At 51.5% G+C, this 13884-nt stretch overlaps 1 protein-coding gene across 5 annotated transcripts in view; it reads right to left on the reverse strand.

The window, feature by feature from the left end:
* Positions 1–13884, reverse strand: part of MYLK (myosin light chain kinase) — a 212911-nt gene that overhangs the window by 82674 nt on the left and 116353 nt on the right. For 4 of the 5 annotated variants that reach the window (XM_043594342.1, XM_043594341.1, XM_043594340.1 and 1 more), the window contains exons 12-16: positions 12489–12626; positions 10690–10887; positions 9654–9903; positions 3565–3636; positions 1780–3125 (exon numbers count right to left, since the gene is read on the reverse strand). In XM_043594342.1, coding sequence (XP_043450277.1) covers positions 1780–3125; positions 3565–3636; positions 9654–9903; positions 10690–10887; positions 12489–12626 — 2004 coding nt within the window. The remainder of the gene's footprint in view (positions 1–1779; positions 3126–3564; positions 3637–9653; positions 9904–10689; positions 10888–12488; positions 12627–13884) is intronic. The other variant, XM_043594343.1, reaches the window with a different exon arrangement.

Genomic DNA, 13884 nt, shown 5'->3' on the forward strand with positions numbered 1-13884 from the left:
GGGCTGTATATAAGCTGCTATTAGGGACGCTGCAGGTTCCACACAGGTCTCCTTTGGGCACTGCCCTCAGCTATCTGAACACTGGCTTCCCTGAGGCTGGTGTGGCCATGGGCCTCACGTTGTGCGGGCCTGTGTGACCGCACATGTCCCAAGGGTGGGTGGCTACCCACCTTCCATCCTTCCTGGAGAGATCACCACAGGGTAGCCTGGGAAATGTTCCCAGTCAGGGTTTCGGATCAGTTCTACCAAAGGCTTTCCAACTGGGAGGGGCCCACAGGGGTGACAGGGACAGCTGTGACATCCACTCCCCTGGACATCTCACCTCACTGTGGTGATTCCCCCATGCCCACCTGTGTGTGGACCACAGGCAGGCTGGACTAGCAGAGGCAAGGTGGTGGGGGGGTGTGTGTGTGGATGAGATGCCTTCCCAAGGACCCTGCCAATCTGGAGATAACCACATAAAAACATTCTCCTATCAACACAGCGGCAGAAAATAAAACACTTTCTCTCTCCTGGTCAACTTCCCCTTTACTCTTTTAGCACTTAGATTCAAAACGCTCAGCTGCTCCAGATTTGCTGACTGAGTTACTGGATAAAGAGAGAAATTTTACTGTGGGCTGAGAGGGATACTGCTTTCTCCAAATGCTCCTCCATTCGCCTTTCATGAGGAAGGAAGCAGCCTGATGAAGGGGGCAGTGGGGGAGGGGAGAGGAGTGTGCAGTCAGAGGACAGAAAGGGGAGCAGCGCAGTTGGGGTTGTTTGTGACATCTCAGTGGATCAGGACTCATAGGACCTGTCCACCTGGGCCTCTGCTTGGCTGCCACCCTCTACCTCTTAAGGGTAAAATGCGATTTCCTGGGGAGCATTGTGCCCTGTTCTGTCTGAGCCACCAGCATCAGCCTCAAGCTCGGGCCAGGCTCTGTTCCAGCGCTGGCCACCAGAGTGGGGTGTGGGAAGTCTGCTGGACTCGGAGCTCCCCTACAGCCTTGAGATGCTTGGCTGAAACATTTCAAACCAAATTGAGGGTCCAGGGAAAATGTCCCTCTCACCCCCATCTCTTCTCTAGGTATAAACTGACCCATCTCAGAATTCCAGACCCTGAAAGGCCCCAGATGTCAGGATTTAGTGCCCCCCCTCTCTCCCCATAACCCAAGAATGTGAAATACCAGCAAACAAAAGTCTCATCCAAATTAGGAAGCGAGTGGCTCTGTCCGCCCAGGAGTGTGTGCCGTAGGGGCTGTTTGGGGTTTTTGGCTTCTCCGACAGAGCCCTGCAAACCCACAATGTTATCAAGTCTTAAGTTGTTGTTGACCCCAAACCATAGTCCTGTGCCACCCCGTCAGTGCACACCCTTCTCCTAATCCAAACTGCTGCTGCAAAAGCAGCTCTCAGCTCAGAGCCACTGGTGGGCTCCAGCCCCAGGGTCCCGTCACATCCACGCACACAGCCCTCTCCACACCAGAGCTGTGGGGCATGAGCTCAGGCCCAGGGCAGCTCTGAAGAGCCACGGCTGGGGCTGCCCTGAGGCAGCTCTGCCAGACAGACACCAGGACTTGGGCATGTGCCACAGGACCAGCCACCCACCTCTCACCACCCAGAGACGGAGTGTGTGCCTGAGGGCCCTGAGCAGGGCGGCTGTCTTGTCAGTGAGGGGGCACAGAGGCTGGGCATTCCAGCCCAGACTCTGGGCTGCAAATGGTAGTCAACAGGCCCAAGGCTCCATGAGCTGCAGTGGCCCTGGTACAGAGCCCCCTTCTTCCCAGCCCTCGCCCTTGTTACCTTCTTGGGAGAGGACGATAAACTTGGTGGTCTTGAGTGTCTTTCCATTCAGCGTCCAGGTGATGGTGGCGGGGGGGTCAGAGGACACCTGACACTGGAGTAGCAGCTTCTGGCCCTCCATCACGTGGACATTTTGTAGCTTCTCCTTGAAGGTTGGGGCTGTCCCATGGCTCTCTGATCTGTTTTCATTATCTGTGGCTCCTGCATGCCCCCTCTTGCAGTTCACATCATTCTTAACCTCCTTCTTGAGTTCTTCCTTCCCAGCTGTTTTTCCGGTCTCAGCCGGCTTGGCGTTGTCCACGGATTTCGGGGTCTCAGCCGGCTTGGCGTTGCCCATGGATTTCGGGGTCTCAGCCGGCTTGGCGTTGCCCATGGATTTCGGGGTCTCAGCTGGCTTGGCATTGCCCATGGATTTCGGGGTCTCAGCAGGCTTGGTGGCACTAATGGATTTCGGAGTCTCAGCAGGCTTGGCGTTACCCACGGATTTCGGGGTCTCAGCAGGCTTGGCGTTGCCCATGGATTTTGGGGTCTCAGCAGGCTTGGTGGTGCTCACGGATTTCGGGGTCTCGACAGGCTTGGTGTTGCTCACAGGTTTTGGGGTCTCAGCAGGCTTGGCATTACTCAAGGGTTTCAGCGTCTCAGCAAGCTTGGCGTTATCCACGGGTTTGGGGGACTCAGCAGGCTTGACATTGCCCAGAGGTTTTAGGGTCTCAGAAGGCTTGGCATTGCCTGAGGGTTTCAGGGACCCTAAAGCCTGGGCATTGCCCACAGCCTTTGGACTTTCTGCTGCCTTGGCATTCAAGGCCTCGGCATTGTTGCTACCATTCTCTGCTGGTAATTTTTTCTTGCTGCCTAACACCGAGCGGAAATCTGGGGTGGCGGGTTTCGGAAGCGGTGCCTTCTCAGGGACCGGGGTCTTAGGAGTCCCCTTCTTGGCCAGAACCGAGCGGAAGTCTACCTGCTGAGGGCTATGCACCTTCCTCTCTTCCTCTGACACAGTCTTTGGCTTCACTTGCCGTTGCAGGTTGGCGCGGAAATCCATCTGCTCGGCTGGGATCTCCTTTAGGTGCTCTTCTGACACGCTCTTGGTGCTCACCTTCTTCCCTAGGAGGTCACGGAAGTCCAGCTGTTCCACCTCCTGCTGGCGGATGGCCTCCTCCGTGTGCTGCCGGGTCTCCACGCGTCTCTTCAGCACTCCCCGCACGTCCTCACTGTCTTCCTCCTCCGGCCAACCCTGCCCTCTTGCTGGCCAGCCGGGCCTCAGGGTCCCATAGCGGTCACCGCCACCACCATCAGCACTGGCTCCCCGGCCACAGAGGCCCTCACAGCTGGCAGGCTCCCTCCCCCTGCAACCAGTGAAGGGAAAAAAGGAAAGTAGCAAGAGGAAAAGGGGCCGGGTAAGAACAAAACGTCAGGGGAGAGCAAATCCCTGAGGGAGGGAGGGTAAAGGGGAGGGAGAAAGGGAGGTTGGGGCTGGCCAGGCTGTGTTTATAGAAGGGAACATTGGTGAGAGGCTCTTGCTTGCTTACTTGGTTTGTTACATCGGTAATGACTTCAGTAGCCTTATAAGGGTGTGTGCAAAAAAAAAAAAAAAATAATAATTCCCCCCCCTCCTCCCCTGCTTTCCCTCCCTCATTCCCCTTCCAATCTCTCCCTCTTGGCTCAGCAGCCTCAGCTAGAGGATACGAATAATCTGGGGCTGCTGGGCTGGGCCTGCAGGGGCCAGGAGAAAGGTGGGTGGGTGGTGGCATGGGGCCTGGCCAGGCACCTCCTGGGGGCACTCACCGCAGGGGGACTCTGGTAGGGCTGCTCTGTAGCATCAGTGACACCTGGCAACTGCATTCGCCAACCCGGTTCCTGAAGAATTCGAGAGATCAATACAGATCAAGAGGCTCTCTGAGCCAAGGGCCTGCTCAGCCGAGGGCTGTGAGGAGGACAGGGTAAGCAGGAACTTGGCCAAAGGCTGGCTGGCTTGCTCCAGGGAACAGGGAGTCAAGGGCTTAGCTGTGACCCCACATGCCCACACAAGCCTAGATTTAGGGCAGGGACCTTCTCCTCTTTGGTCACCCTTTTCCCCCCAGCTCTTGTATAAAAAGGAAAAAAAAATCTGAACAACAGCTTAGACAGATATCCAGAAGTAGGAATACTTTTCTGTAAGTATATTACAAAAATAATACAATCACTCAATAAATAAAAGAAAACTAAAGTCTAAACCTGCTAGGGTGTGATGGAGCTGCTTAATCTAGACTGTGCAGCCCTGGGCAGTGACCCTGAGTCTGACTTCACGCTCCCTCAATACAGAGATGGTTATGTCCTCTCTGCAGTGTCCTTCCTCCCCGCCCTCCAGCTGCTACTTCCCCTCTCCTGCTCGCAAAATGAAAACACCTTCCAATCCCCACGCATCAGCCAATGCCCTCAGATCAGAACTTTCTGAATTAAAAACCAAACAGGTGTCTTCCTGTGTGGATGGCCCTTTCTCTCCTTCCTTCCGGTAGGGAGAGCTCTGGATTCCTCAACCCACAATGAAAACTTTAGTGGGGTGCCTGGGTGGCTCAGTTGGTTAAGTTTCTGCCGTTGGCTCAGGTCACGATCTCACAGTTCGTGTGAGTTCGAGCCCTGCCTCAGGCTCTATGCTGACAGCTCAGAGCCTGGACCCTGCTTTAGATTCTGTGTCTCCCTCTCTCTTTGTCCCTCCCCTGCTCACGTTCTGTCTCTCTCAAAAATAAATAAACATAAAAAAAGTTTTTTTGAGGGGTGCCTGGGTGGCTCAGTCAGTTGAGTGACCAACTTCGGCTCAGGTCATGATCTCACGGTTTGTGAGTTCGAGCCCCGCGTCGGGCTCTGTGCTGACAGCTCAGAGCCTGGAGCCTGCTTCAGATGCTATGTCTCCCTCTCTCTCTGCCCCTCCCCACTCATGCTCTGTCTCCCTCAGTCTCAGAAATAAATAACATAAAAAAAATTTTTTTTAAATGTTTTTTGAACTTCAGCATCCCTTTAAGTTGAGGCTCCTCTGCTCAGGGAGGGGCTGTACCATGCTTGGGTGCTGCAGGGACTTGGAGCCCATCAGCTCTCCAACCCCACAAGGCTGCCATCTGCTGGCGGTTCTGAGCTCTGACCAGCCAACGTTGCTCAGGCCGGGTGGGGGCAAGGGGCGAGGGTGGGGGTAAGCAGGACTGAGAGCCAAGGGTGACTCTTCAAGGTGATAACCTCCCATTTTATATAGTGACCTCCAGCTTTCATTCACAACCATTATCTTCTTGTGCCTATAGCATCCCAGTGAGCTATGGAGCACTAGTATGCTTATTTGAAAGGTAAGGAAAGGAGGCTCAGGAGTTTATATGAGGCAGTGCTGGGACTCCCATGGTCTCCCACTCATGCCCCCTGCATGGCCATCTTATTAGCACTTCATGGTCCGACGTGTACCTCAGATCCCACCACAGATGAGTGCCAAGTTCTGTGACAGGTTCCTTACATAATCTATCTCACCGATTAGGTTTTTATTTTATTTTATTTTATTTTATTTTATTTTATTTTTATTTTTAAAAATAACAATAAGGCTTAGAAAGATTAAATAATTTGCCTAAAAATAGCAGAAAAAGGGATGGACACCCGTGTCTACCTGAATCCAGGATCTGTAACCTTCCCACTCTGCCCCAGTGCTTGTCAGTACAAGTCTACTCATGTCTCTGTGTGTATGTACATATCGACCACACGCATGGATACACACATACATGGGATCTTACCTGGTGTACACCTGCACCTGCAGGTCTGTGTCCGGGAACAGGTGTACAAACACAGTCATCCCCACGTGCACAGACATCTGAGCATGCGTTCATTCAGCTCTGCTGATGTATGTGGGTATCTACCTCGCTTTGCCTGGCCTCCCTCCCAGTGGAGGGCCAGGTCCTGATCAGACTCGGGAGGCCCGTGGCATGGCAGATGATATGCAGGGGAAACAGGGGGTGCTGCTCACTCCCAGGCACGAAGACCCATTTGAAACAAGGATCGGTTGATCTGTGCTGTCCTCCAACTCTCCTCTCATCTATTGGGGTCCCCTCCTGGTCACCTTCCTTGATGCTCAGGCTCTCAGGGGGCCCAGATTCAAGGTTCTGGGGGCCTCCTGTCCAAACAGTTTGAAGGCTCAAGGGTGTTCCTTTGCTCAACAAATAGCAATCAGGTGCCTCCTTAGTACCTGGCCCTGGGAAGGCTAAGAGGCCCTCAGAACATCCTGAGCACTCAGCACAGAAGGGCTCATGGGGCTTTGGATCAACCTGTAGCATAAACATGAGAGGTCATTTGTGGGTGAGGCCCAGCCCCCTGGCACCCCACTTCTGCCAGGCTGCTGGTCAGTATTAGGCTGTTCTTTCCCTCACTTTTCTTTCAAGCGCAGGGTGTGGGGCCCAACGTTGGTGAGGAGCAGCAGGACAGGATGGCCAAGGACCGTGTTTTCCCAGTAGCACTTTCCAACATTGCCTCAGCTGAGTTTCTTCTTGCCACAGGCACAACACAGCCCGGATGCAAAAATCAGGAGTAGACCCTGATCAGATGGCTACGCTTTAGCCCAGCCATACCTTTCAGAGGCTTTATATGGTGGAGTTCCCAGTCCCTGGAGCTGGAGTAAGCTCTGTCTCCCATGGGGAAGCTGGTAAGGGCTTCTGTTGTTTTCCATTACCCGCCCTTAAGAAGGGAGCACAGGTAGCCTATTGCTAGACCTGTCCACAGGCCTCACCCTGAAGCACCTGGAGAAGTCTGAGGGGCAGACTGAGGTAAACGTGGGATACCATGGCTGCCCCACTAAGTGGTTCATCCCTTGGGGTGACTTGGGGGGTCACCATTTCTGCAGCCATAAACTTAAATCTCTGCGAGGCCTTTAAGAAAGTCATGTGTTCGTTCAGAGTCTACAAAGGTCAGAAAGGCCTGTGGCCTGGGACCCACACACCAGAAAATATAACCAGCCAAACAGCCTCTTGAGGCCATCTTTGGTGTTTGCATCTACATACTCAGTTATAAAGTCAGGCCTGGGGCTGAGGATGAGGCCTTATGCCTAGCCCAGCTGCTGCCACAGCAGGTATGGGGCTATGACCTCACAGGCTGCACCTTTCACAAACTAGCAAAACTCTTTTTGCCAACCTCCCAAACCCTGAATAAGAAGCCCACTCTGGACCCTGTCCCACTCTGAATCACCCTTGCCTGGAATGAATTTTATAGGCAAAATTAGTTTAAAGAACTAATTTCCTGGCAAGTCTCAATCTTTCAAAAATTTCAGCTGAAATTTGGAACTTTTTGACACTTCCTCTTTTAGTTCAGGAGATAAGAGCTAAGGAAGGGGAGGCAGAACCCATCTAGCCACACCTATCCCGCAGCATGAGCAGGGATAGATAGGAGCTGTCACGTCACCCACCCCCCTGCATCCCAGCCATCGGGTCTCCCTCTTTGAAAGGCATTCTGTCCTGGGTCTAGGTCTGATTTCTGCCAGCATGAGAAAAGCTGGAGGGGATGGGGCTCCTGGTGACCTGGCACATACTCCCCAGCCGGGGACAAAGCCAAGGCAGGGCAACAGCTTCCCAAAGGAATGAAGAGGCTGGACTTTGGGGAGGGGCATGGGACAAGGGCTGTGTGGATGTGGACCCCAGCGCAACCTCCCGGATTCCCTAAGTTCTCATGCACTTGAGAGAAACAAGGAATGGAAGAGAATCTGATTAAAAGACAGCGATGAGGGTTCCAATCTGGGCTCTGCTACTTGTCTTTGGGTGGCCGTGAGCAAGTCTGTGACCCTGAGACCTCAGTTTCCCCCATTATTAAACGATGAGTCGGCTAGATAACTTCTGAAGTCCCTTCCAGCTGGGACAGTCTAAGTTTTATGACTATCCCCAGCTGGGCCCAGACAGTCTGCTTGCCGACCTCCCAGTGCAACCCTCCACTCTGGGCTGGCAGACTTCCCACAGCCCTTGCTTTGCTCTTCCCTACCCTTTCTTGTTCAGCCTCTTCAACATGCCCTTAACAGCCAAGCCTTTACTCATTTGCTAAATCTCAGCCTACTGTCCTCAGAATCCCACAAAAAGCTCATCTCTTCTAGGATGTTTGGCTTGATTAATGTGAGTATTGTCCCGCAGCACTACTCCTTCCATGCAGACAAGCTCTGGTCTCACACGTCATCAGTTTCCATTATTTGTACTGGCCTGCGGGAGGAAGACAGTATCTTCTTCCTATTCTGGAAGCAGATTTGCCTTCCTGATAACTGGTTTGGGTGCAAGGCAAAGGCTGTTGGTGTCTTCTGTGCATACTGCTGATGGCAACAGGATGACCAGGCAGCCCACAACCATGTCAGCAACTGACCACAGACACTCCATTAACTCAGCTGAGATTCGCTAAGCCTTGCCCAGCTAAGCTGAACTTCCTAGAAAATCCAAAGAAATAACAGATAACTATTTTTATAAAGCCACTCAATATTGGACTAGTTTATTATGCAGCAAAAGCTAGCTGATACAAGCATAAAGCGCATGCCCAGCAAGGACCCAAGAAGTGAGGCACAAACTGGGTTTTGTTATTATTATAGGAATAATGCTCTGTCATGCCAGTAGCTTTGACATGTAGCTACAGAGTCTCTCTGTAGCTCAGAGCCTTGGACATGGTACACTCAGTACTTAGGAGAGCAAGCTCCTTACAAAGTGGCCAGGCACCCGAGCTAAGGCAGGACCAAACATCTTTGGCATGTGGCATAACCTTCTGTTTTCAGGGTTGAGGTGCAGACGAGCACTCTTCTTCTGCTCACATCAACCCTAGGGGCTGGCATTCGGTCTCCATTAGCCCACGGCTGGCATGGAATTTTAAGAGTTAGAGCACTTTCAAGGTAAAAGAACATTTCTGGATCACTTTCATTTAACAGACACTAACTGCTGGCTCTGGGCAGCACTGTTCTAGGCACTGGGAGCAAAGCAGTGTGTCTTCATGGAGCTTTACCTTCCCCTGTAACCTAGAAAGACCTTAAACAGGAGAAAAAAAGGAATGGGCAAGGTTAACCTGCCTGTAGTGGCTTTAAATGTCTACAGATTCTTTGACATTCCTCTCTCCAAGAGATGGAACCCTCTTGGGCTGCACTTAGTGACTTCTAACAAACAGAATGTGGCGGAGGTAACGGTGTGTGACCTCCAAGGGTAGATCACAAAAGACACTGCAGGTTCCAACTTGTTCCCTCCCATGGATCACTAGGTCTGTGGAAGCCAGCTTCCGTGTCATGAAGACACTCAAGCAGTCCCAGGGAGAGGTCCACATGGCAAGGAGCAGAAGCCTCAGGGCCCCTAGTCCTGTGAGTGAGCCATTTTAGAAGTGGATCCTCCAGCCTCAGTCAAGCCTTCAGACACTACAGTCCCTGCCAACATGTTCACTGCAAAATGATGTGGGATGTGCAAGGCACATGATGTAGAAATCATCCCACAAAGCAGCTTCCAGTTCCCAACCCATAGAAAGTGTGAGACAATAACTTGTTTTAAGCTGCTCGATTTTGGGGTAATTTGTTACACAGCAATAGACAAATAATACATTCCCTCTATCCTGCTGCCTTTCCGATTTTAATCAGTTCTTTCCTCCTTCATATTCTCCGCATACCACATAATGAGAGAACAAAAGCTGGGATGTAATAAGACAGAGGACTCTGGGCAACTGAGCTCAGTGGGAAGGTTCTCAATGAGCACCTTTGCATTTAGTGGAAAAAGGAAAGCTTGTTGGCAGCACCAAGGCCTCTCTTTACCTGGAAGCCCAGCTCCACATTATTTCAGGTTTCTGCTGGATTCCCAGTCCCGGGTGGAGACTTTGACAGGAGGTAGGGATCTGGGGGTTAGTGGGCTAAAGGAGGTCGGCAGGACACGCAGACTCACTTGAGCAGGATCTCGTACTGGCCGGCATGCCAGGCCTGCACATTCTTTAGAACCAGCGTGAACACGTCCTCATTCTGCAGCACCTCGAAGTGGCCAGTGTCTTTGGAGAGGGCCTTGCCATCTCGGAGCCAGTGCACGGTAGGGAAGGGGTCTCCAGCTATGGCACAGGAGATGAGGACACTTTGGCCCAGGGAGGCTGTCACTGAGCGGGGCTTGCTGATGAACCAGGGCTGGGTGCCATCCTGAGGCTCTGGAAGTTGGCAAAGGTTTGGATTAGAGAGGAAGGCCTTTCAGCAGACAGTATCTACTCAGCTTTCCGTGGTGGTGAAGGTCAAAAATTGCACGTTACCCCAATAACAGCATGTCCAGAAATCACTTTCACTGGATGTACAGTTACAGCACATCCTTCTTGTGGTAAATCTGTCATGGTTATGTTCTCTGAGGATCACATTGACATGAGTTTGCATATCCAAAGCAAGGGGAGGTAGCCCAGAAGGTACAGGTGCACTGGGCTAGGTGCTAATGATCTACAATGAGATGTGTGTAATTAACAGTTGTTCTTGCTTTATGTGTCCTTACCTTGTCTCTCTTCTTAAATAAAGGTTCTCTAAAGGCAAGGACTCTAATAGGCCATAAGTCACCTCAAAAGCTATCACTACACTAATGTAGCATTGTGTGTTAACTATACTTCAGTAAAGGGGGGAAAAGCTATCACTATCCAGCTGTTAAATGTATCACAAGATTTTTCTCCTGGCACTCGATGCAGCTTGTCACCAGTAACTCAGAGAGGGAAGGGACTTCAGAAGGCAGGGAACAGTAGCTCCCCTCAGCCAGACCCCAAGACAAAGGTGGGAAGCTGGCCTCTGGGGCTGGAATGGGACCAAAGGGGCACAGGGACTGCAGGGGAAACAAAGTAAGCTCACGTGGTTTCCTCACCTCCAAATTGCCTATGGAGAGACCACAATGGTCTATTCCCTATTTCCCACCTATTTCCCACCCCTGCCTGCCTCCACCCTGGTCAGCTCAGCAGCCACACCTTGCACCATGAGCACTGCCTGGGTGCGGACCTCTCCAGCGCTGTTCCAGGCTTCACAGGTGTAAGTGCCCGTGTCCTCCGGGAACACTTCCTGGATACAAAGGCTGTGCCAAGTCCCTCTTTGTTCAAAGTGGAAGTCTTCGGACTCCTGGATCTCATTCCCATTGTGAAACCAGATGACCTCGGGGGGCGGATTCCCTGCATAGGCAGATAGGGCAGGTGGACTTGTCAGGAAGGTGCTTCCCTGGGCCATGTGGCAGCTTTGCACTTAATCCTGTGACACTGTACTAAATGCTAACCTCTCCATGCCTCAGTCTCCCATCTACAAAACGTCCTAACCATGTCTTCCTTAAAGGTTTGTTGGGAGGACTGAATAAATTAATACGGTCTCACAGAGCAGCCCACTAGAATAGCAGATGAGAATAGCATCTGGCACAAGGAAAGTGCTCAATGCATGTTCATTATAATTATTTAACAACAGATTTGCAGAAACTAGAAAGGATCAGAAGTGAAAAAAATCAGAATTCAAATTGCTTGGTAATACTGAGTAGTAACTGGCTCACTGGGTGTGCAGCGAATGCATATCCTGTCCCCGCCTCCACCCCCAGTGCACACACAATACGATGGTGACTTCGCAGTAGCTCCTCTGTCCATTTTCACCACAAGGAAAAGTCAGTTAGCATTCCATTTTGCTACCACACAAATGTCGTCTGAGGGTAGAAACGGGCACCAGCTCGTACGGGTTTCCAAGCACAGCTCAGGGTGCAGAGCATTTTCAGTTTTACCAGCCTACTTTCCTGGGTAGGTTCTAGCAATTTGGTGGGTCATAAAACAAGGGCCCCCTGTGGGGGTTTCCCCTGCGGTAGCATTATGCTCTGCTTCCGAGGAGCACAGCCCCCCGGGGAATGGCTGCCGAGGGAGGCTGTGTGGTGTCAGTCTGTCTCAAGGACAGAGGAGACCGCCATCTGTCTCTGATGGGTTAGCCAGCACGGGTATGGAGGCCAGGTGCAGAACACCTCTGATTTCTGTCAGCTCGAGGAGTATGCACAGGGGAGGCAGCCCGCCCTTGGTCTGGGACTGTCATGGGACTGCCTCAGGCCTGCAGGAGCAGGAGGGGGTTCATTGGGGATCCCTGAAAGGGGGAGCCCATTGGTTCTTACACACCTCATCTTTATTACTTCTGCAGCTCAGGAGCAACCACACCCCAGGAGGATGACCTCTAGGCTGTCAGAGGGACTGACCAGTGGTCAGCAATGAACAGGAAACTCCGGATGCACTTGGGCACAAGTCTGTTTAGAAAGCCTGTGCCAGCAGAGTCCCCAGGCTTCTCCTGCTGGCCTCTAGCAAGGACTGTGACAGCTCACAATGGGCTGCTGGTCACATGCTCTTGTCACCCTACCCTGGTTTTAGAAGGACCTCTGCTCTATCTTCTCACTTTAAACTTAAATACAGCAACAAAGACCATCTCCCAGAACTGGGAAGTTCTCACATCAGCTGTGTTCAAAATCAGTGTTCAAAATCTTCCAGCTACATTGGCCCCATTATGTCTTCCCTCGAATCCCCACCCTTCTGGCTGTGGTCATTTTCTTCCCCTGGGCCACCCTGAATTAACCGTGAATCCAGAAAATCCTGCCCAGAGGAAGCAGAACAGGCTCCACTTCTCTGGGTCCACTGACTGACTGTGCCATGCTGACTTTCTGGTGGGTCAAAGATCTCGGTGGGACGATGGGGAGCAATGTCCATGCTGCAACCACATCTGTTCTCACATACACCCCAAGGAGAGAGATGCAGACACAGACCTGATACCTGGACTGTCATGGTGACCTGGCTTCCATCCATGACTTTGAGGTCAGAGAGGCCCTGCAGGAAGAGGGGTGCGACGGGCTTGCTGGGAGCCGCAGGCAGAAGATACCCACTCTTCCTGTCGCTCTTCTTTTCTGTGTGGCAGACAATAGAATGTGGGGTGAACAGTCATTTATTCATTCAATAAACACAGACTAAATGGCTGCTGGGCAAATGACTGTGTTGAGGCTCAGGCTCCAGCTAAAGGCAGACTGCTAACAGATAAGGAGTATGGGGAGTTGCTGGAGATCAGTAGGAACAATGAGAGCCTGTTTCTCTACCTGGCATGCTGGAGCTCTTGCCTGAGAGCAAGGGGAAGGCGGGGCCTCCACAGGGCCACGCCCCATGTGGGCTCTGGTTCCTGAGAACTTCAATAACTGGCATTTGAGGGTTTTTTTTTTTTCTTAAATTTCACTCACTTTTTTGAATAAGTAATACACTTACATGCACAAAACTTAAAAAGTCCAGAGTATGTGAGGTCTCCCTTCTATCCCTGACCTCTGACTGTCAGGCACCTCTGCCCAGAGGCAGCCAATTTTCAGTTTCTTGTTCATCTTGCCAGAGACAGTCTATGTATATAAGGAGCAAATAAGTACACTCTTCCAGTTTCTTCTCTTAAGGAAACGATAGCACACTATACACACTATGGACAGCTTTTCATTTAACAATACACCTTGATGCTTCTCATAAAGTAGAAGTAAAGAGCTTCCCTGTCGTTTTCTATGGCTGTGTGATGCTCTACTGCCATCCCAGGAGATTTTAAACACCTCAAGAAAGCCAAAGATGCTCCGCTCATGAGAGTGACCCAAATGAAAAAGACCGACCATCTCAAGCACTGGTGTTGGCGAGGGTGTGGAGCTCCGGGACATCCCACACACTGCTGTACCACGCGTGGTACAGACCCTTCTGAAAGCAGCTTGGCAGTTTCTTAAAAAGCGAAACATGCATTTACCACACCATCCGGTCATTCTACCCCCAGGTATTTACACAGGAGAAATGAAAGCACATATCCAGACAAAGATTTGTATACAAATATTCATTGCAGGGTTATTCCTAATGACCCTAACTAGAAACAACCCAAATGTCCATCAACAAGTGAATGAATAAAAAAAGTGTGCTATATTTATGCAGTGGAATACTACTCAGCAATAAAAAGAAACAGACTAGGGGCGCCTAGGTGGCTCGGTCAGTTAAACATCCAACTTCGGCTCAGGTCATGACCTCGTGGTTCGTGGGTTCGAGCCCTGCCTCAGGCTTTGTGCTGATAGCTCAGAGCCTGGAACCTGCTTCAGATTCTGTGTCTCCCTCTCTCTGTGCCCCTCCCCCACTCACGCTCTGTCTCTCTCTCTCTCT

This window comes from Prionailurus bengalensis, chromosome C2, assembly GCF_016509475.1.
Source record: "Prionailurus bengalensis isolate Pbe53 chromosome C2, Fcat_Pben_1.1_paternal_pri, whole genome shotgun sequence".
NCBI lineage: Eukaryota > Metazoa > Chordata > Mammalia > Carnivora > Felidae > Prionailurus > Prionailurus bengalensis.